The sequence below is a fragment of the Silene latifolia genome, chromosome Y (genome assembly GCF_048544455.1).
Source record: "Silene latifolia isolate original U9 population chromosome Y, ASM4854445v1, whole genome shotgun sequence".
Lineage (NCBI taxonomy): Eukaryota > Viridiplantae > Streptophyta > Magnoliopsida > Caryophyllales > Caryophyllaceae > Silene > Silene latifolia.
Window position 1 is genome coordinate 66,926,483 of NC_133538.1, and position 23,523 is coordinate 66,950,005.

Below are 23,523 nucleotides of genomic sequence, written 5' to 3' on the forward strand. Positions count from 1 at the left end.
AGACGAGGCTCGATCGAGGTACCTCTTGATTCTATATTTTCCGCAATTTTCCTTAAGTCTGTTATTTTTTATTATAAATACCTAGAATCGTACCCTAGTTTATCTACGTCTTAATTTCCGTAGTTTCGTATAACTTCTCTAAAAACTCTCTTAGAATACTCTTAGTTTAGTTTATCTATTATTCACTTCGGATCTATTGCCTTTAATTATGGTACACTTTAATCTTTCCTCAAGTATTATTATTATTAAAACGTTATTCATCTTTTATTGTTGATCATGTTTCTTATTATTTGTATTGTTGTTATTCCTTTTATCATGAGTAGCTAAATCTATTATCTAGAGTGAAAGGGGATCTAGTTGTTAGAAAATGGTTAACAAATGAACTGATTGTTAAATTGCTTTGGATTGTTGTTCAATTATTGCCTTACTTCTAATTAGTTAATCAGTGAACATAATTGATTAATTAGTCTTCATAAACTAGGATTTTTACCGACCGGGTTAAGACTAGTATAGGCCACGATAATTGAATTATAGACTTAATAATAGCGATTGCATGTTATGTTAGATCTAAAAAGACATATTAGAATCGACCGATAATATGACTTTCCCCAATATAAATTGCTCAATCAGTGAATTAAGCCTTACCGTTGGATGACTACCTAGTGAACCCGATCCCTAGACTTTCTTATTATTATTGTTATTCATTTTTATTTCACTTGCTATTAGTTTTTTTTAGAAATCAAACCAATTAAAACCCCCATAAAACGGTTACCTTTAAGACAAACTTCAATATTAGCAAACTGGAATAATTACCTCGCCTCCCTATGGATTCGACCCTTTCTTACCACTAGCTACCAGTTAGTAGTAATTTAGGATTTATTTTGATAGGCAAACGACTGAAAACAACCCTATCAAATTTGGCGCTGTTGCCGGGGAGGCAACAATTTTTTCCGTTTGTTTATGTTTATTTTTTTCTTTTTTCTCAAGGAGCGTTAGTTCCTTGAGACAGTTTCTTATTGTTTTCATGTATGCCCAGGTCTAACAGGTTAGAGATTGTTTTTTTTTATCCCGAGCCATAAAAGACTTTTCGGTACAGATGAAAATTTCAATGAGAAGTAAGTCAAGTGGAAGACTTGAGTACACTTGACTACGAGCGATATACTTTGGCAGAAGATTCGTCCTTTGAAGAGGACACTCTTATTTCTGCACCAGTTACTCCTACAAAACTACAGATGCCGACATTAGCCAATCATTCCGAACCCACGGTTGCTTCTATTCCTAAAGGCTTCAAGCTCCCTACCGCTGATAAATGGACTTTTGAGATACTGCCTTCCTATATAAGCTTAGTAGAGAGAAATATGTTTGGAGGAAAAGTTGGAGAGGACCCTGCAAAGCACATGGAGAAATTTGTTACATATTGTTGTTCTATTCCTTTGACAGCTAGGGTGAATTAAGATCAAGTGAAACAGACTTTATTTCCTTTCTCTTTGAGATATGATACAGCTGAGTGGTTACGTGACTTGGATATGGATACCAACGCAAACACTAACTGGACTTCATTAGCTCTTGCATTCTATAAGAGGTATTTTCCACCACAAAAGACTAATGCTCTTAGAAGACAGATCACGAGTTTTAAGCAAGGTCCAATTGAGGAATTTAATGAAGCCTGGGTTCATTTCAAGAGGCTAGTTCGTTCCGTTCCCCACCATGGTTTCAAAATCTGGTTCCTTTGCAACCAGTTTTACAATGGGTTGTATGATGATCTCAGAGAGTTGCTTGATTCTGCTGCTAATGGGAGATTCCAGGATAATACTAATGACGCTAATGCTTGGAAGTTGATTGATTAGATAGCTACTCACACAGCTGAGTATGGTAACCCTAGAGGTAGCAAGAGGGGAAGTGGTTCAGATAATGTTATTGCGGCGCAATTAGAGGCTTTAACGGCTCAAATAGCTGAGTTGAGGACTACTCGGTCATTGGGTAATAAGCGAGAGACGGTTCATATGGTTCAACAAGAGGTGTCCTGCGAGAGATGTGGGATAGATGGCCACACTGTTTTTTTGCTCAAGCCCCGCCGCAGAATGCTTATATTATTCCTCCAAATCGTGGTTCAAGCACAAGGTAACTTTGTTCGGCAAAATCAAGGAGGTTTTCAACAGATGCAACCTCCTCCTCAAGCTTCGAGTAATGAGATATCGGAGTTGAAAGCTCTATTGCAACAAAATTTGATGATTCAACAAAAGCAAACGGCTCAGATTTCCGAACTAATGGCTCAAGTTGCTCAAATGACGGCTCGAAATCCTTTAAAACAGTCAGGCCTTCTTCCTCAAGGTAAACAAGCACATTAGCAAGTTAATGCTATTTCTTTGAGGAGCTGTACTTCTTATCATGGTCCGGATGTGCCCATTAATGATGATGAAGTTCCCTACATGCATTCTAAGGGATTGGGTAATTTGGAGCTAAGTGACGATGAAAAAAAATTGACGATACTGAAACACGGGATATGAAGAAAAGCGAGAAACGCAAAAAAGACGGATCTGCCGACGATCCTCGATCAAGTAGCACAAGGCTCGATCGAGGAACCAAGCTACTCGATCGAGTTCACCCAGGGCTCGATCGAGGCATACCCCCCCTCTCCCCGGCAGTGATTTTTCACGTGTATCAGCTACGGCAATGAATGAAAATAGGTTCCTCGATCGAGTGACCATTGGAATCGATAGAGTCACCTCTTGAACTGGCGATGATGCTTCCAAACGTACTTCTAAAGCAAAAGAAGCTGAGCCGATCAAAATTCAACTACCTTTTCCTCAAAGATTGCAGAGATCCAAGCTTGAACAACAATTTGGGAGGTTCATGGTGGTAGTGAAGAATCTTCAAGTGACAATGCCATTTACTGAATTGGTAACTCAAGTGCCGGCTTATGCTAAGTTTTTTAGAGAAATTTTGTCAAAGAAGCGGTCTTTTGATAAAATAAAGACTGTCGCGTTCACTCATGAATGTTACGCCGCACTACAAGCCAATTATCCACCTAAGCTTAAAGATCTAGGGAGTTTTTCTATTCCTTGTACTATAGGCCCTTTAACTATTGACAATGCTTTATGTGATTTAGGAGTAAGCGTCAGTGTTATGCCGTATAAAGTTCGCAATCAATTAAATATGACTAAGCTTAAATGTACTAATATGACTATTCAATTGGCTGCAGGTCTATTAGGCACCCCATGGGTATCTTAGAAGATGTGCCAGTTAAAATAGGGAAGGTTTTCATTCCAACCGACCTTGTAGTGATAGATATAGCTGAAGATTCTCTTGTTTCTATTATTTTAGGACGACCATTCTTGCATACAGCAGGGCGGTTATAGATATTAGGCATGGGAGTCTTACGTTCAATATTGGAGATGATACTATCACTTTTGGTTTTGACAAAGCATCACATCCTCCTGATTTAAAAGATTCTTGTCATATGATTAATGCTCTTGATCCTACTATTAATGATTCCTTTGCTTTATGTTTTGACAGGAATCCACGTGACGCCCTTGCTGTTACGTCATATCCATGGAGCAAGGATGTTGATGAGATAGAGAAATTGATATATGGAGATGAACCTCCTCCTTAGCCAATTTATAATTATGATGAGAATGTTGACATAGAAGCCGAGTTGGATGCTTTGGAAGCTGAGATTTTCAAAGCGGAGCCAGTCCAAATTTTTGAGGAAGCTCCTAAGACGGATGAAGTGCCCTATTTCCTACCAAGTGAAGATGACATGAAAAGCGATGAACATTGCTCATATTTTACATTAAGACTTAGAGTTTAATGAGCAAGATCTTTATTTGTCATTTATTTTCTCTTGGACTATTTATTGGTGCTACTTATGCTTGTGTGTAGCAAATTCACTACTTTTTGATTTACTGTTACGAGATTTAAGCTGTATTGATTGTGATTTGTGTGCGCATTTGTTCTAAATGCATAAAATCTGCTCGCCAGATGGTTCCTCGATCGAGTACTGGTAGGCTCGATCGAGTTGTGAACCCCCTCGATAAAACCACATAACGTTAATAAATGAACGGCGGAAAATACAGGTTTGCAAAAACTTTTTAAGTTCAAAGCACGGGATTCACTTGACATAAATAAAATAAAGTGCGATAAGTGTAAATTTAAGTTTTACAATCCAAAGAAATGTCTTGGGGAAAAGATGAGTCTAATAGATAAATAAATAAGGTCCAGTGTAAGAACTCACTAGCTCACACGGTCTCCCCCACTTAAGCTTCATCACAAACCTGTCAATCATATAAATATGAAAGCCACAGTCAGTGGGGAGTAACTCAGGATTCTCCCAGCCACAATATGTCAAAATACAAGTAAATAAGCACTTAATTAAACATATTGATGATACAACATATTTGAACGATAAAGAATAAGGGGATATAAATGAAAATCATGATGAGATAGGCATAATACATACATAATGAAATAGGCATGATACATTAGGATAAATATCCATACAAGAAATTGGAATGGCTCAACCAATTTTATATCGACTCGACTCAAAAAGTGTAAGACATATACTTAGTATGAACTCACAAGACAACCACCTACACTCCAACCTCTTGGTAGGACGACGATAATAATACGGTCCTAGTCAAAACCTGGATCCAGACTCTCGGGATGGTCATCACCCGATTTAACAAACGATATACCAATCGTATCCAGGACTCGAAATATGGAACACATATCTATAACCAAAGGTCGAGTAACCTCAAATTGGAAACATGGCACACATATCCGTAACCAAAGGTCCGATAAAAGGCGGAAGGATAACCCAATCCGGAAACATGGCACACATATCCGTAACCAAAGGTCCGAAAGGGGTGGAAGGGTATCCTAATCCGGAAACATGGCACACATATCTGTAACCAAATGTCCGAAAGAGGAAAAAAGGAATGTCAAGTAGTCACACAATGTAAAACGTCACACTTGAGTCACAAATAAGAGTAAAAATGATTATATAAACATAACGTAAATAAATCATTTGAAGCATGTATAAGTACGAGAGTATAATAAATATCAGGTGCTCCCATGATAAAAAGAGTTTCAACACACCATACACAAGCATTATAACCATAGGTTAAGATGCATACCCAACAAGAACCGTAAAACCCAATCTATAACTACAAGTTTAGTACTCGACTACAATAAGGGTCAAGTTCAAATGGTCATAACTTGAGTTCTAAACATGAGAATGAGGCAAAACCAATCGGAGATGATATCTTATCCTCTCATGGTTCTAACGGTAGATCATAAGCACAAAACAAACAAGTAACGAAGAAGTTATGGCCATTTTACAAAAACTGGTCAGGCTGAAAACGCAGCCTACGGTGGTGGCCGGAGCCTGCTGCAACGGCCTGATTCCCACCACACATACGAACTAAATCTTCATCCTCAAATCAATCTTATATTATAATTACAATCTAATTGAATAAGAACAAGAAATTAACAAGAAATTCCACATGTATACTTGAGACATAAATCAATAGTTTACATATTCAAGCAACCAGCTTACCCAATTGTTCTAAAATCAAAAGTTTACATACTCTAAACAACTAATCATACTCAATTTGTTCTCAAATCAAATATTTCCAAACTAACAATTTCATGACATGAATAAACATAAATATTAAGCAAGAATAAGATGGTTTACTCACTAATTCATCCATTTAAACACTCATGTAACCCAAAATATTGGAAATTTCTTCAACCAACCATGAGATGGTTTCTCATACAAACTCATTCAACAACAAACATGTGAAACAAGAAAAGATTCAAACTTTAACATACATGTGAACAAACTACAACATATAAACACCACAAATTTGACATAATGTCGAGTAACCCATCACCGTTACCTCTTTGCACTTCAATATTCTAATGAGTCGTCAATGATGTAGCTATCCTCTTCCGGGTTGTCTAAGTCTTCCCCTAAGCACAAAAATGAAAGAATTAAGTCAAGAATCCATAACCTTGTAAGATGAGAATTTCGAAATATATGGAAAGATGGCAACTTTCTTACTTAGAAAGGAGGAGAATGAGACAAGGAGGAGAATGGCGCGAAAAGGAACGAAATTGGTGAAGAATTGAGTGAGATATGATGATTTTAGGGTTGAGTGGAGATGGTTTAACAATGCTGGTATGTTTGTTGTGGAAATTTTAGAAATTAGTAGTGAAGGAGATGAAGTTGTGAGGGTTTGGGTGGGGTTAGTGAAGAGAAAAGAGAAGGAAAAAGGCTTATGAGTCAAAATAAGCCCAATAACTCAAAATGAGTCGGTTTTTACTAGAATTTTCATCTCAAGCCTACTATAACTCAAAACGAAGAATATTATTATTATAATCTACACTATTACTACCTTTATACGACTACGGCGATATTTTATAAAAAGAAGTTTTAAATTATAATTAATAAATAAAAAATACTTAAAAATTTATTTAAAATATAAGGAAAAGCGCGGGTGTTACAGAGTAACCTTGCTTTTTGGGTCAGAAATATGGGCAGATGGATAGGAATTGTGCGGTTGATTATTTTCCCCTATTTTTGCAGCTGGTTTAGAGGAACTCCTACGCTCTTACCCGGTATTCTCTTCCCTTGTATCTTCTTTTATTGTATTATCTATTTCTTTTCCATAGAGTTGTTTATTCGCCATTTGTATGATTGCCTTTTTTTAATTGTGTGTTAATTTGCTTGAGGACAAGCACAGTGATGGTTTGGGGGAGTTTGATGAGTCATAATTATATACATATTTATGCCTCCCATTAATTACTTTTGATATGATTTTCGTGCTAGTTTATATTATTTACATGCCTTTTATTTTAGAACGTTGATACTTCCTCTCTTTGATGTGTAATGAAGGAATGATGCATTTGAGGAGCAAAGGAATGAAATTGGCACGCGGAGTAGGTATGAAGGAATACACAAAGCATGGCACGGGAATCCATAAGAATGACGGAAGGGAAATTATGAAGACAACACGAAGAAAAAAGGCTCAAATAAGTTAGTGCCTCGATCAAGTGGAGCTGGGCTCGATCGAGGAAGTAGATGACTCGATCGAGTAAGACAAGGCTCGATCGAGGAACCTCTTGATTCTATAATTTCCGCAATTTTCCTTAAGTCGCTTATGTTTTATTATAAATAACTAGAATTGTACACTAGTTTATCTACGTCTTAATTTCCGTAGTTTCGTAGAACTTCTCTAAAACCTCTCTTAGAATACTCTTAGTTTAGTTTATCTATTATTCGCTTTGGATCTATTGCCTTTAATTACGGTACTCTTTAATCATTCCTCAGTTATTATTATTATTGAATCGTTATTCATCTTTTATTGTTTATCATGTTTCTTATTATTCTTATTGTTTTTATTCCTTTTATCATGAGTAGCTAAATCTATTATCTAGGGTGAAAGGGGATCTAGGTTGTTAGAAAAGAGTTAACTTATGAATTGATTGTTAAATTGCTTAGGATTGTTGTTCAATTATTGTCTTACTTCTAATTAGTTAATTACTGATCAAAATTGATTAATTAGTCTTGCATAAACTAGGATTTTCACCGACCAGGTTAAGACTAGTATAGGCCACGATAATTGAATTAGACCGACTTAATAATAGTGATTGCATGTTAATTTAGATCTAAAAAGACATATTAGAATCGACTGATCATATGACTTTCAACAATACAAATTGCTCAATCAATGAATTAAACCTTACCCTTGGATGACTATCTAGTGAACCCGATACCTAGACTTTCTTAATATTAATATTATTCTTCTTTATTTCACTTGCTATTAGTTTTTTTAGAAATCAAACCAATCAAAACCCCCATAAAACTGTTACCTTTAAGGCAAACTTTAATATTAGCAAACTAGAATAATTACCTCGCCTCCCTGTGGATTCGACCCTTTCTTGCCACTAGCTACCAGTTAGTAGTAATTTAGGATTTATTTTATAGGTGAACGACTGAAAACAACCCTATCAGTGACGAGTTCGTAGAGGAACAATTCTAGCTTCTGCTGTTGTTTCTTTATTGCAGATTCACTAATAAGGTAGGGTTTCCCTACTCAGTTTCCTGATTAATTGAATATAAAATGATGATGGTTGATTTATTGGTATGATTACCTTTCTCTTTGTGATTGTGATATATTGGATGATTTGGTTTGGTTGTTTTGTTTTTTAGTGGTTCTCGATGAAAGATCATTGATCCATATTAAACTCTCTAATAAAAAATAAATTATCTCATAATTTATCATTTTGGTGATCTATGTAACATGCATGCAAATATAAAAGCATAAAAATGAAAGTTAAGGAAAAACAATTTCCTTACATAGATTTTTATGGTAATATGGGCAAAATCAAGATCTCCTACCTTGATTGTTCTTGAGCTTATAACAAAAGGATGATCCTCCTAACAAATCTTCAAAGAGAAGATCTCCTAACAATGTGTACCCAAGAACTCAACCCAAAATAATCTTACAAATACTAACTAGATATTTGTAAAACTAACCCTTGATAATATGTTAATAATACTAAAAATCTTAGTTATTATTTTTAGTTTAATAACAACTTAGTAAAAAGATGTTTATTATTCTTAGAGAGAAGATAGACAAATTTTGTTCACATGCAAAATGAAGTGAGCAAGCAAGCAACAAAAATGAACAAAATTGGTCTATATGGAGGAAGGGGGCCGGGTAGGTGAGATGGTGAGTGGAGTAATATTTTATCTTATTTGTGTCAATCTTACATCACATGCAAAAAATGATTATAAGATAACTTATGGAAGTATCACAGGTAAAGTGAAATGATTGTGTTTCTAATCATCCACAACACTCTATTTTACACGGTCCAATTGCCCATTTACGGTTCCATATCGGTTATTATTTCGTTCAAATCACTCCGTAAATATATGTGTAACGCTACACATATTATTTAAGTACTAATATTATTCACATTAATCAATTAGTAACATTTTAGTGAATTAACAATTAATTAACTAAAACCCATCTTCCAAAATTTATTATTCAATTATCGCATAATTAAATAATAACTGTCGTGCCTCGAGTTCGCAACTCGAAATCTCTCTAAAAATAATCCACTAACCTTTTAGTCTATAAATCAAGGGACTAAATAAATTGTATCTCATACAATTAATTAGTTGTCAATTGGGGTTCGTTCCTTTAGGTGTGACCGAAAGGGGTCAGTCGATCACCGCCGTCTCACGACAATAACGTCAAACTCTAGTCAGCCAACCGTTATCGATTTACGTTAATCAACTGACGAGGATCAAATAATTAAATATCTGATGATATTCCTTTAATGAGATTTATTATGTAAACGCACTATTGTGGAGGACACTAACTCCAACAATCTCCTACTTGTCCGACACAAGGTGTGCGCTACCAATTCTCTTGTCCGTTTTAATCTCCCAGTTAATGCAAGGTGTCTTTCAGGTCGCACTTGCACATGAACATATCGCGAGTTGTTTTCTCGATCGGGAGTATGACTACCTGACCAGAAAAAATCTCACAGATTACTTCCGAGCGTGGCCACACATTTGTACTCATTAACTCCTCGAGTGGCCTTGAGATATAGTTTACCCAACGTGGGTGGACAATTCCTATATGCCCTATCTATCCTATTGCACAATACAGATCACCATGACCTAGTAAATGCCCTTTTGGCCTCCTTTCACGGCACGACCTAGGACAAAAACCAAAGTCACTCAGAAACTGCACTTGCTCAGATAATAGTCTTCTGTCAAAAGAATCGACTCATTAGAACATCTTAGAGATCCCCGCCACGAACAGGCGTCTATAATAGAATTTAGGGACTCTCTAAATGGTAAATGTCCAGCAAAGTGTCACACACTCTGCCTATGTAATCGACTAGTCATCACGTATGACCTCATGGGGTTGAACAACCATCAATCGACTTACAATCTAGTCACTCCGAGACGTCACTTCATTAAGTGACTAGGGACAAAATACAATGTTCATCTTATTCACTTGAATAGTTTTCAACATTGTCTCCATAAATAATTCAGATAAACAAGGTATTTAAAATTTAGTCATACTAAACAAAAGATTCATAAAAGAATGAATGCGAAAACAATGAATGTGATTACCATAAATATAATAAGAGATACACTATCCAATTATTACATATCCATAATCTAAAGAAAATCTGGTACTTGTCTCAATCCCATTGCGACGACATGACCATCATGCTTAGCCTTTGATAAAGGCTTGGTTAAAGGATCAGCAATATTATCATATGTCCCAACCTTACAAATGTCAATTTCCTTCCTTTCCACATAATCTCTAATTACATTGTATTTCCTTTCAATGTGTCTAGATTTGTTACTAGACTTCGGCTCTTTGGCTTGAAAAATAGCTCCACTGTAATCACAATTTAGAGTGATCGGATCTTTGGCGGAATGGACTACTCTTAGTCCCTCCATGAATTGCCTAATCCAAACAGCTTCCTTCGCAGCCTCAGACGCTGCAAGGTACACAGCCTCTGTTGTAGAATCCGCGGTAACGCTTTGGTTGAAGCTCTTCCAGCAAACAGCTCCTCCATTTAGCATAAACACATAGCCGGATTGGGATTTTATGTCATCCCGATCGGTTTGGAAACTTGCGTCTGTGTAACCTCTTACACGCAACTCAGTTTCTTCTCCAAACACTAAGAACGAATCCTTAGTCCTTCTCATGTACCTAAGGATGTTCTTTACGGCTATCCAGTTACTCTCACCAGGCTTGGCTTAATAACGACTTGTCATGGTCAAGGCAAACGCAACGTCGGGACGAGTGCAAATCATAGCATACATGATAGACCCAACAGCGAAAGCATAAGGGACGGTCTTCATGTGTTCAATCTCCTTAGGGGTAGAGGGAGACTGTGACTTGCTCAAAGTAATCCCTTGGCCCATAGGTAGAAATCGTCTCTTGGAGTCTCTCATATTAAACCGATCAAGAACTTTGTTAATATAAGCCTCTTGACTCGATGCTAGTATCCTCTTGGACCTATCCCTATAGATCCGGATACCCAAGATTCATTGTGCCTCTCCCAAGTCCTTCATCTGGAAGTGTTTCCCTAGCCTCTCCTTAATGGAAGTGAGCGATGAAACATCATTCCCGATGAGCAATATGTCATCCACATATAGGATAAGGAATGCAACCTTACTCCCACTAAACTTCATGTATAAACACGGTTCTTCCACACTTCTAGTGAAACCGTATTGTTTAATAACATGATCAAAGCAATAATTCCAACTCCTTGATGCTTGCTTAAGACCATAAATGGACTTTTTAAGTTTACACACCTTCTTAGGGTTAGATGTATCCACAAAACCTTCAGGTTGTATCATGTACACCTCTTCTTCTAGAATCCCATTCAAGAAGGCGGTTTTGACATCCATTTGCCAAATCTCATAATCATGAAATACGGCAACCGCTAAGATTATCCTAATGGACCGAAGCATAGCGAATGGAGCGAAGGTTTCGTCATAGTGTAAACCATGAAGTTGGGTGAAACCTTTTGCCACCAATCTAGCTTTGTAAACCTCTAGATGTTTATCCACGCCGAGCTTAATTTTATATATCCATTTACACTGAAGGGATCGCACTCCCTCAGGTAAATCCACCAAGTCCCATACTTGGTGCTCATACATGGAATCCATTTCGGATCGCATGGCTTCTAGCCAAAGCGAGGAGTCGAGAGTAGACATGGCTGATTTGTAGGTAGTGGTTTCATCACTTTCCAAAAGTAACAAAACACCATCCTCTTCGATGTTACCAAGGTAGCGGTCAGGTGGATTAGAAATCCTACTTGACTTTCTAGGAACAATTACCATTTCAGAGGAAGAGGGAATGCTATCCTCCACGTTCTCCTCTACCTCATTCTCGGTTTGTGGCTCTCGAACTTCTTCAAGTTCAAATTTTATCCCACTCTGTCTCCTAGAAATAAACTCCTTTTCTAGGAAGACAGTATCACGAGCCACAAACACTTTGTTCTCGTGTTTATTGTAGAAGTAATAGCCACATGTTGCCCTTAGATATCCTACAAAAAGTCATTTGTCAGGCCTAGGTGCTAGCTTATTGTCAGACTTGATCTTGACGTACGTTCACAAACCCAAATGCGCATGAATGACAAATGAGGGACTTTCCCTGTCCATATCTCATATGGAGTCTTATCGACCGCTTTAGTCGGGCTTCGATTTAGTGAAAATATTGCAGACAAGAGGGCAAAACCCCAAAATGAATTAGGAAGCTCAGTTAGACTCATCATAGACCGAACCATATCTAGTAAAGTTCGGTTTCTCCTTTCGGCCACACCATTTAATTGTGGTGTGCTAGGAGAAGTCCATTGTGATAATATACCAAAATGTTTTAGGTGTGAATCAAATTCATAATTTAGATATTCACCACCACGATTGGATCGTAGGGTCTTAATATTTTTATCCAATTGGTTCTCTACTTCATTTTGAAATTCTTTGAACTTGTCAAAGGCTTCACTCTTGTTCTTCATTAAGTAGACATACCCATATCTACATAAGTCATCTGTAAAAGTAATAAAGTAGTAAAAACCACCTCTAGCGGTGATGGTTAATGGTCCACACACATCCGTATGTATGAGAGCCAAAACCTCACTAGCTCGTGTCCCTTTTCCCGCAAAAGGTGCACGAGTCATCTTGCCTAAAAGGCAAGAATCGCATGTACCATAAGATTTGAAACCAAATGGTTTGAGCACTTTTGATGAAGCAAGTCTCTTAATGCGTCTTTCGTTTATGTGGCCTAAACGACAATGGCAAAGGTAGGATTAGTTTGGATCACCCGTTTTGAGCTTTTTAGTTTCCACATGATAAACGTCATTAACATCATTTAAAACATAAATGCCTCCAATTGAAATGGCCTTGCCATAAACCACATCATTTAATGAAAAAGTACAACTATTGTCCTTAATCATAAAACAAAAGCATTCCGCGTCTAACGCGGAAATGGAGATGATGTTCTTAGTTAATGTTGGTACAAAATAACACTTATTTAAATACAACTCTAGACTACTAGATAAAGTGAGCACATAAGTCCCCACGGAAACGGCCGCTACACTAGCTCCATTGCCCATGCGGAGATCCACATCAACTTTTGCTAGTGCTCGCACGTCCCTTAAACCCTGCAAATGATTACAAAGGTGAGAGCCACATCCGGTATCAAGTACCCAATTGGAAGTGCAAGCATAATTAACTTCTATCACATAGAGAGGGAAAATCATACCAATAGGCGTCACACGCCCTTCCTTGAGATCCTCTAAGTATTTGGGACAACTCCTCCTATAATTCCCCTTCCCATTACAATGGAAACATTCGGCCTCGGAGAGTTTGACACTTTTTTTCTTGCGATTACCATTCCCAACGGCCTTCCCCTTTCCCTTGTCATGTTTCTTTGACGATTTCTTGAATTAGGACTTTTCCTTCCCTTTTCCATTCTTAACTCCAAGGGACAAGTTCTTTAACTTCATGGTTAAAACATCCTCTTTGTCACTCCCACTAGCTTCCATATCCCTCTCCGCTTGGGTGAGAAGTGCATGAATTTCATGATAAATCTTATCCATGCCATTCATGTTGTAGTTTACCCTAAAGTGGGCAAACTTGGTGGGAAGTGAGTGTAGGATTCGATCCGCCACAGGAGTCTTAGGAATGTTACACCCTAGACGCTCTAAGATGTCGACATATTCGACCATTTTGAGTACATGGGGACCAACCTTTTGGCCCCTCTCAAGCTTAGCTTTTAAGAAGGGTGCCGCCGCATCGTATTGACGGACTTTAGGTGTTTGTGAAAACATAGTGATCATACGAGTGAATATCTCGTACGCATTTAAAGAAATGCATGATATCTTGAGCTTTGGGGACATCGACCATATCAACACATTCTTCATATCATTCGACATCCTCACATGGTCATCATAGGCGGTCCACACCACCGATGAAGCCCTTGGACCGGGCTCGATGGGAGGAGCTTCGGTCAAGTAAGTGAGCACATTGTCGGACAACGCGGCATTTTTGATGTTGGATTCCCATTCAAGAAAGTTACTACCGTCATCTTTTAAGATACATTTGTCCATTACGGACCTTATCCATGAATCTTTGCCTAGTGAAGTAGTCGATGGAGTTGATGAAGTTGCCATTGCGAATTAAAATGCTACAACAAAAAGGAAAAATTAACATCCATTGTTTTAAAAATTACTTGTAAAAACATGTTTGACAAGTTTTAGCATTTATATAATGATCTCCCACTAAATTATATAAATGATTACAAGACCCAAATCTTAAACAAAAATGAGCATCACTTGGGCGAAACATCCCATAATTGTGTAAATTTGGTAAGTCACGTTGACTAATTCTACCTCTAGAACTCTTGGTCGACGAAATTCATTAAATTCATCTACTAGCCCCGGAACACAAGACCGTCTTATATCCCATTGAGTCCAACCAATTTTGGCATGTGATAACCACTTACCACCCTATTTACTCAAGGTAAAAAGAGAACACCCCGCTTGGGCGAGCGTGGCTCTAATGAACAAGAGATTCATAGGTGTTACTAATTGGTAAGGCTAATCTCAATTTTAGTTATGTGAGAGATCTTGTCAATTTAGTCATAAATTCCCTATAAGTGAACTAAGTCGGTGAATGTAAATGACGTGAATTGACAACCACGAAAATAAAATGCATGTGAATGACGATTTTGGCATGCGCGAAAATAAAAACAAGCAAACAAGTAAGCATATGAATATATCCTAGTATGGCCACCTAGTTAATAAAAACTAGACTATTACATATCGGAAACCAACTCATTGGTCCCTTGCCTCTTCATTCCAAAAGTGGCTCCTTCTTGTGGGATTTGGAACACCTTCTAAAAATAGACTCCGTCTCGATGTAATCCGTCTTTTGGAAACGCCGGTAAGAACAACTATTACAATTGAATTACATAGCTATTCCTAATATACATTAATTAATAAAATAAATAAAACTATTAATTAATTACAAACCGACGATAGGAGATCGTATTTAATTACAAACAAATCGCTATTCCCATTCTTTTCGGGTAATAACGATTAAAATTAAACTAGGCCATACTAGGTACAACAAGATAAATACTTTAAATAAATGATAATCATTCATTCAACTTAAATAATTATGCTTAAAATGCTGTAAAATGATGCCAAAATTGCCCTATCTATCAATCGTTGGTATCCATCTCGGGTTTTCTGTATTTAATCGATTTTTAACATGTAAAAATCAATAATCAACTCTTAAATTTGATTTAAGTCCAAACTAATTGTCCAAATTGATTTGAACCTCAAAATTAGTCCTCACTAATTTTATGATGAATAATTAGTTTGATTTGGTGATATTTTGCTAATTTAATCAGTAAAATCATAATTTTTAAGTAAAAATCCAAAATAATTGAAACATTACCCAAAAAATTAAAACAAAAATTTTGAGTATTCTGGAACACTCCCAAGAACACCAAAATGTCAGAAAAAATGCCCCAAAAATCCGGATAAAATTTATGAAGAAAAAGATCGTTATTTATCGGTTTTTAACCACTAAAACCAATAAACATCAAAACAAGGTGAAATCATATTTTAAATTTAATTTCTAACTTTTAAATAATATTTTTCAATGTAAATAAATTTATCACGGGAAGAATCAATTATTTCGAAATTATGATTAATTTATTTCACTTTTATCGACTTTTATCTCATAAAATCAATAAACATACAAAAAATTCAAACCAACCTTCAACCTTTTGCATAAAATCAGTAGAAAACATTCACGAAATACCATAAAAATTCCATGGCCCAAATCAACCTTTAACTATTTTTAGTCAATTTATAACTAAAATACGGTATTTTGACTCGGTTTTTTACCAAATATAATAAAAAATAGCAAATTAACTTCAAAAATCACCAAACTTTACCACAAATCTTTTGAGATCATTAGATATGCATGTCCCGAAACTTTCGTGCTAAAACCTCTTCTAACACAATTTTTGAGTTTTTATAAATTATCTCATAATTCATTAATATGCTTAAAATCAACATGCAAATTACAAGCCTAAGCTCTAATTCCACTTGAAAGAGCATATATCCATATTGGACTCTCTAATAAAAATTAAGGTATCTCATAATTTATCATTTTGGTGATCTATGTAACATGCATGCAAATATAAAAGCATAAAAATGAAAGTTAAGGAAAAAAAATTTCCTTACATAGATTTTTATGGTAATATGGGCACAATCAAGATCTCCTACCTTGATTGTTCTTGAGCTTATAACAAAAGGATGATCCTCCTACAAATATTCAAAGAGAAGATCTCCTAACAATGTGCACCCAAGAACTCAACCCAAAATAATCTTACAAATACTAACTAGATATTTGTAAAACTAACCCTTGATAATATGTTAATAATACTAACAATCTTAGTTATTATTTATAGTTTACTAACAACTTAGTAAAAAAGATGTTTATTATTCTTAGAGAGAAGATAGACAAATTTTGTTCACATGCAAAATGAAGTGAGCAAGCAAGCAACAAAAATGAACAAAATTGGTCTATATGGAGGAAGGGGGGCCGGGTAGGTGAGAGGGTGAGTGGAGTGATATTTTATCTTATTTGTGTCAATCTTACATCACATGCAAAAAATGATTATAAGATAACTTATGGAAGTATCACAAGTAAAGTGAAATGATTGTGTTTCTAATCATCCACAACACTCTATTTTAAACGGTCTAATTGTCTATTTGCGGGTCCAAATCGATTCTTATATTTGTCGCACAAATACGTGTAAATTTTACTTTAAACATCGTTTCATGTTTAAATACTTCCATAACTAATTTCGTTCAAATCACTCCGTAAATATATGTGTACCGCTACACATATTATTTACGTACTAATAATAATCAAATTAATCAATTAGTACAATTTTAGTGAATTAACAATTAATTAACTAAAACCTGTCTTCCAAAATTTAGTATTCAATTATCGCATAATTAAATAATAACTGTTGTGCCTCAAGTTCGCAACTCGAAATCTCTCAAAAAATAATCGACTAACCTTTTAGTCTATAAATCAAGGCACTAAATAAATTGTATCTCATACAATTAATTAGTTGTCAATTGGGGTTCGTTCCTTTAGGTGTGACCGAAAGGGGTCAGTTGATCACCGTCGTCTCACGACAATAACGTCAAACTCTAGTCAGCCAACCGTTATCGATATACGTTAATCGACTGACGAGGATCAAATAAATAAATATCTGATGATATTCCTTTAATGAGATTTATTATGTAAACGCACTATTGTGGAGGACACTAACTCCAACACTTGAGGTTCGTCCTCGGCTGAGTGGAGTCATCATCGGGAATGGCTTCACGCCCTTGATTCTCCCCTTGTGGTTCCCGTCACAAGGGAGATGTGCGCATTAATGGACATGGGTTATTGTGATGGGTAATCTGGTAGGGCTACACACTTTAATGTGTAGTCAATGGTTGGAAATCATTGGAGTTGGAGGAATGTGTGATGATTTGTATTGATGTTTGCTTTGTTGCATTTCTTATTTTGGTTAATCATTTGACTTACCCCATTGTTGTTTTACAAAACTGTGGTGATCTATTCGGGGATGGTGAGCAGCTGATTAGCAGGTATACAGTGGATAGCTCGGGGGTCATGGCTGGGATGGAGTCATCACTTAGCTTTAGTTGGTCTAGTTTCCGCGGACTTTTGATACAGTTGTTTATCACATTCTTTTGACAGTTTTGTAGACCTTCTGGATTTTGGTTTCAGTTGTACGCATTTTTAATTCTTAAACATTAATTTATGTTTCTTTATGGTCACTTTTGATATACTATACCTCAGGTAACCGAGATGGTAGCACCTTGATATGCTGGAGTGGTCGTTGATAAGACACCTTGGTATATGAGGGTGTTACACTATTACTGAAGAATTAACAAGATTCAACCATTTTCCCTAGTTCCTTATCACTTAGTGAATGACATACTACCTTTACCCTTTAATTTAAACACTTTCATTTAAGACTCAAACCCTAGAATTTGGGGGGTTTTGTGGGTGGATTAATTAGCAATCATTATGAGTAATATAAGTAATTAAATGGGTAATTAAGGGTTAATTAGTATTATTAGTTGTTGTAGAATGCTTTGTGATAGTTATTATGTAAATATGTAGAATGAGACGGTTTTATGAGATGGATACTTGGTGGTTTCTAGTGGCTTATGGAATATGCTAAAACGTAGGTTAATCATACTGGGTTTCAATAGGTGTAAATGGTTGCATGTGTCATTATTGTGTTCTTATTGAATTATGACATGGTTGTTGTGGATAATTGTTGTTAGTCTCATAGTATTGTTAGGATTTCTTCATAACATGATAATGAGTCATTCGTGTTGGTTTCATAATGTCATTTAATTTGCATTATAACATGTGGTTGTTAGTATACATGGGTAAGTGGTATGATTGGCATTCATCATATATGAGAAAGACGCCCAATTGGTAAGAGTTATGCGTATTCATTGTGAAATGGGCATATTGGCATATTGTGATGCATTTAGTGATATATATGGTGGTTGGAAATTGTTGGTGGTGATAATTGTTATGAGGTGACATAAGACAGTTGGGAGATCGTCTTATACTTGAGTCGCCTCTTGGAGCTTCCCACTCCAAGAGGGATGTGCATATTAATGACTTGATTTACGGAGGGACTCCTGTGGTTAAGGCATGACGTCTGGCAGGGGATCCGAGTTGCTCTTGGGCTCGGTACCACGGATGTGTTTCGAGTACCTATTTGTGAGGTGTGGTGTCATGGGCGTATCCCTGACACTGGTTGTTTTGGGTACGTCTTGGTGTATCCTGGTACCGGCGTGGTTATTTTATAATAATGTCTCATTCATATCATTGACATGTTGCATATTTATCTATCATGTTGTATCTTATGTTTATTTATTGAAATTGACGTGTTTTTGTCTCCGTGTAAATTGTCACCTATTTCCGGGGTGGCCTGTGTGGATCTATATGATATTTTCGATCATATGGGGAGCAGGTTGAGTACAGGTTGGTTTAGTGTCACGCGGGAGATGGGATGCGTTTTGGACTTGGAGACGAGCTACATAGTTGGATGACATAGATAGTAGTCATGAGTTGTATCATTTCTTTCAGTTATTCATTCTTGGTTATGTAATCCACTAAGTACTTTATTTATATTAAATGTTTCTTAATTGCAATTCTGATTTACTGCCTCGAGAAACCAAGATGGTCACATCCTCCCATTACGTTGGCCGGGTAAAAAGGAAGTGTTACAAAGTGGTATTAGAGCGACGATTTTGGAACCTAAACCAATGAACCAAAATGAATATAGGAGTGTCAAATAAAATGAACACGACATGAGTACAATAGGAGGTCGGTTTTGGATGAGAAGGCGCCCTCATATCAAAACTAGTGCCAATTGTCTCGGTTGGTCACTACGTGGGTGGTTATAAATATCGGTCAACTTTATTTGAGATATGATGTGGATGCATGTATGCTTTGGTGAGTCGTGAATTTCTTGCATGAAATAACCGTTCATATTGTGTATGATAATATGTCAGAGTTGGATGAAATAATTATGAGTATAACATGTTTTAGGAATGGTTGTTATGTGTCGGTGTTGGAAGACTATGTGAAATGTGGTGTGATTACATGTGTGCTATAACAAGTTGCTAGGATTCTTACATGATTTAGCCATTCATGTCATACATTTTAATATGTGAAATATGGATGAAAAGAGTGACGTGTATAACGTGTTTCGAGAATGATTACTACGTGTTAGTGTGTGAGGGGCATTAGGCCCGTCCTTTGGCATTTTAATACCACATATATGTTTTGAATTCACTAGTACTATAGTTAGGGTATGATTAGTAATGGTTGTTAGTAGAGTAGTCGCTAGTATAAGAGTAGTACTTCTTAGTCGGAAATTGCAAACCATAAAGAGGCACCCAACCGAGTGCGAGCTAGTACTAGGCTGAGTACCAGTTAGGGCTGAGCAAAAAAAGCCGATCCGAATTTTAAAACCGAATCCGAACCGAAAACCGTTTTAAGGTGACCGAAAATTCGGTTTTTTTCCGGTTCCGGTGTCCGAACCGTATTTTTTATTGTTGAATCGGAGCGGATACGGATCTCACTATATCGAAACCGGTGCCCGGTTTTTAAATCGGTTTAATAAAAATTAAAATTTTCAAATAAAAAAGAAAAATACATGGACTCCAAAGTCCAAACCAAATACGCGTAAACCCAACTCTAAACCCAACTCTTTTTCATTTTTCATTTGAGAAAACCCTAAACCAATCGCAGCCTTTCCTCTTCTCCTCTTCTCCTCTTTAAAATAACTCCAGATCTACCGTTAATTCACTGGAATTTTCGAGCTCTTAACTACTAAGGATTGTATATTCATCTTTTTATACATCATATTGATCTTTTTTTCGTCTTTAATCATATATTTTTACTGTTTTGATTGTGTATTGATTGTATAATTGATTCGGATTTTACTTTGTTTTTCATTGTTGCGGTCTCGGTGATTTGTTTGTTTCGATTTTTCTGTTTTAGTTGATTGATTGTTGTCGTCTCAAATCTCAATGGTTTTTTCTCCTATTTTTGTTCATTAATTCGATTTTTCTGTCTTTTTGTTCGTATATATTTGATATTTCTGTCTTTTTGTTCATTAATTCACTGAAATACGATGCATCGATGCCATCGCATTTTTGTTCATTGTTTCCGTCACATTGTTTTTTCTGTCTTTGCTACTCTTACTCATTTTTATTTCTATCTAGCTATTGTTTAGCTACTGCTTTATTATCATCTAAAGCTTCAAATTTTGTTGTAGATGTCATCGTGTTTTGATGAGAATGACGATAATGAAAGGTTGATCCATTTGGATGACAATAGTGAAGAGGATGAGGTTCAAACTTCTCATCGTCGAGCTTCATAGTCTCGAAAGAATAACAAACTACCCAGACCTCCTAAAGTTCCAAGTACAAATCAGGGTGAGTCTTCTTCTCATAAAAGAAAAAATGCCTCAGAAGTTTGGTGTCATTATAGTAAAACTGAGGACCCTAATTTTGCTAAGTGCAATTACTGTAATCATAATTTTGCGTCCTCTTCCAAAAATGGGACAAGTAATTTAAGTGGTCATACTGTTAGATGTCCAAAAGCGCCAGCTAATGTGGATAAGAGACAAAAGTTGATCAATATTGAGAAGACCACTATTATTAATGATGATGGTTCCGCTGAAACTATCAGTGTTCCAAAAGTATGGACTTTTAATCAAGAAATTGCTAGGAGATCACTTGCTAGGATGGTAATTGTTGATGAATTGCCTTTTATGTGTGTTAAAAAAGACGGATTTAAAGGTTTTTGGAAAGACATGAACCCTCAATTTATTATTCCTTCCCGATTCACATTGGCTAGAGAGTGTTATGCTCTATTTATTGAAGGAAGAAAAAAATTGTATGATTTATTGGGTCGACTCTCTTCTCGGGTATGTCTCACCACAGATGCTTGGACATCGGTTCAAAATTTAGCCTATATGTATCTCACTGCTCATTTTATTGATGATAATTGGGTTTTGCATAAAAGAATCATCAACTTTTGTCAACTTTCTGGTCATTCGGGTAAGATAATTGGTAAAACTGTTGAGAAATGCTTGAGTGAATGGAACTTAAAGAACATTTTGACAGTGACGGTCGATAATTCTAGCTCCAACGATGTTCCAGTTGATTATTTGAAGAGAAAATTTAATAACTCGGAATGTGATGTTATGGGTGGGAAATATTGACACATGAGGTGTGCGGCTCATATTCTAAATCTGTTGTTAAAGATGGCTTGCATGATCTTGAGAATGCAATTATTAAAATCCGTACTCTCTGTAAATATGTGAAAGCTTCACCCGATAGAAAGGAAAAATTTCAAGATTGTATTGTGGAAGAGAAAATAGAGTGTAAGAGTCTTGTATGTTTTGATGTTGAAACTAGATGGAACTCCACCTACTTAATGCTTGATATTGCGATAAAATTTAAGAAGGCTTTTGGGTGTTTGCTTTTAAAAGATTCTAATCTTCAAAAGGAAATGAAGAAGGTTGGTGAATACCTTACAACTGATGAGTGGAAACAAGTGTCTTACTTTTTGCCTTTCTTGAAAATTTTCTATGATGCAACATTAAAGATGTCCGGTAGTCGTTATGTTACTAGTAATTATTATGTGGAGATTATATTTGGGGTTGGTGAAGTGATTTCTCAACATCTTAGTCACAAGGATGAAGGAGTTCGGAATATGGCTTCTAAAATGAAGTTGAAGTATGACAAGTATTAGGGTAAGATTGAGAATCTAAATTTGCTTTTGTTTGTCTCTCTTATTCTCGATCCAAGATATAAAATGACTTATGTGGAATGGATAGTTAAAACCATATATGGTAATGATAAAGGCCGTCTTCTCGCCATGAATATTACATAGTTCTTCGAGACTTTCTTTGATTTTTATGCTTCCTCTAATCCTAAAACTTCAAACAGTGCATCTAGTTCTTCCACCACTACTAATATATTCCCCCAAACTAATAAGCAAGATTATACATTTAACTTTGGTGCTCTCTTGGGGAACAAATTTGAAATGGAAATGGGTGGGGCAGAAAATGAGAGTAAAAGTGAATTGGAGAAGTATTGACTGATGATCAGGAAAGTAGGCACTCTACTCTTAATATTTTGCAATGGTGGAAGGATAACCAAAAACGATAACCTATACTTGCTAAAATGGCTCGGGATGTGCTAGCTATTCCCGTTTCTACGGTGGCATCAGAGTCCGCTTTTAGCACGGGAGGTCGGGCTCATGATTCGTTTCATACTTGTTTGAACCCTAGAATGGTGGAAGGTCTTATATGTGCCCAAGATTGGCTTCGTACCTCCCATACTCCAATGATTATTGAAGAGATCTTATTTGCGATGGAGAATATTGAAGAAGGCAAAGGCAAGTTTGTTTTTTATATTTCAATTGCTAACTCATTGTTTTGTAGTTGTTTTTTACATTTCAATTGTTAACTCATTGTATTGTGTTAATATGAATATCTAATTTTTGCTTTCATTTTCCTTAAAAATTATAGGTATGGCGGATTTAGTGTTACAACAACCTCTTATGGTTATTCATGAGACGGATGGTTGATGTCTTCTTCGAAGATGCAAGTTTTTTATTCTGTTTTGGAGTTCTCGATTATGGACAATTTGTTATGTAATTTGTTACCTTTCGAGTTAATTTGTATGTGTTTTACTTTATTTGTATTTTAGGACTTCTTTACGTATAAAGACTTATTTTAAAGTTGTATGCATGAACTTTGAACATTTATTATGGAAAACTTAGGTTTTTAAAAACAAGACAGGGGCTTTAAGAGAAGAACATGC

The 23,523-nt window shown here is 36.1% G+C and overlaps 1 protein-coding gene across 1 annotated transcript; it reads left to right on the forward strand.

Moving 5' to 3' along the window:
• Positions 1 to 21,665: 21,665 nt before the first annotated feature.
• On the forward strand, positions 21,666 to 22,795 carry LOC141628256 (zinc finger BED domain-containing protein RICESLEEPER 2-like). Its single transcript, XM_074441421.1, has 3 exons — positions 21,666 to 21,900; positions 21,957 to 22,440; positions 22,645 to 22,795. The coding sequence occupies exons 1-3, from the start codon at positions 21,666 to 21,668 to the stop codon at positions 22,793 to 22,795; spliced, it is 870 nt and encodes a 289-aa protein (XP_074297522.1).
• The last annotated feature ends 728 nt before the right edge of the window (positions 22,796 to 23,523 follow it).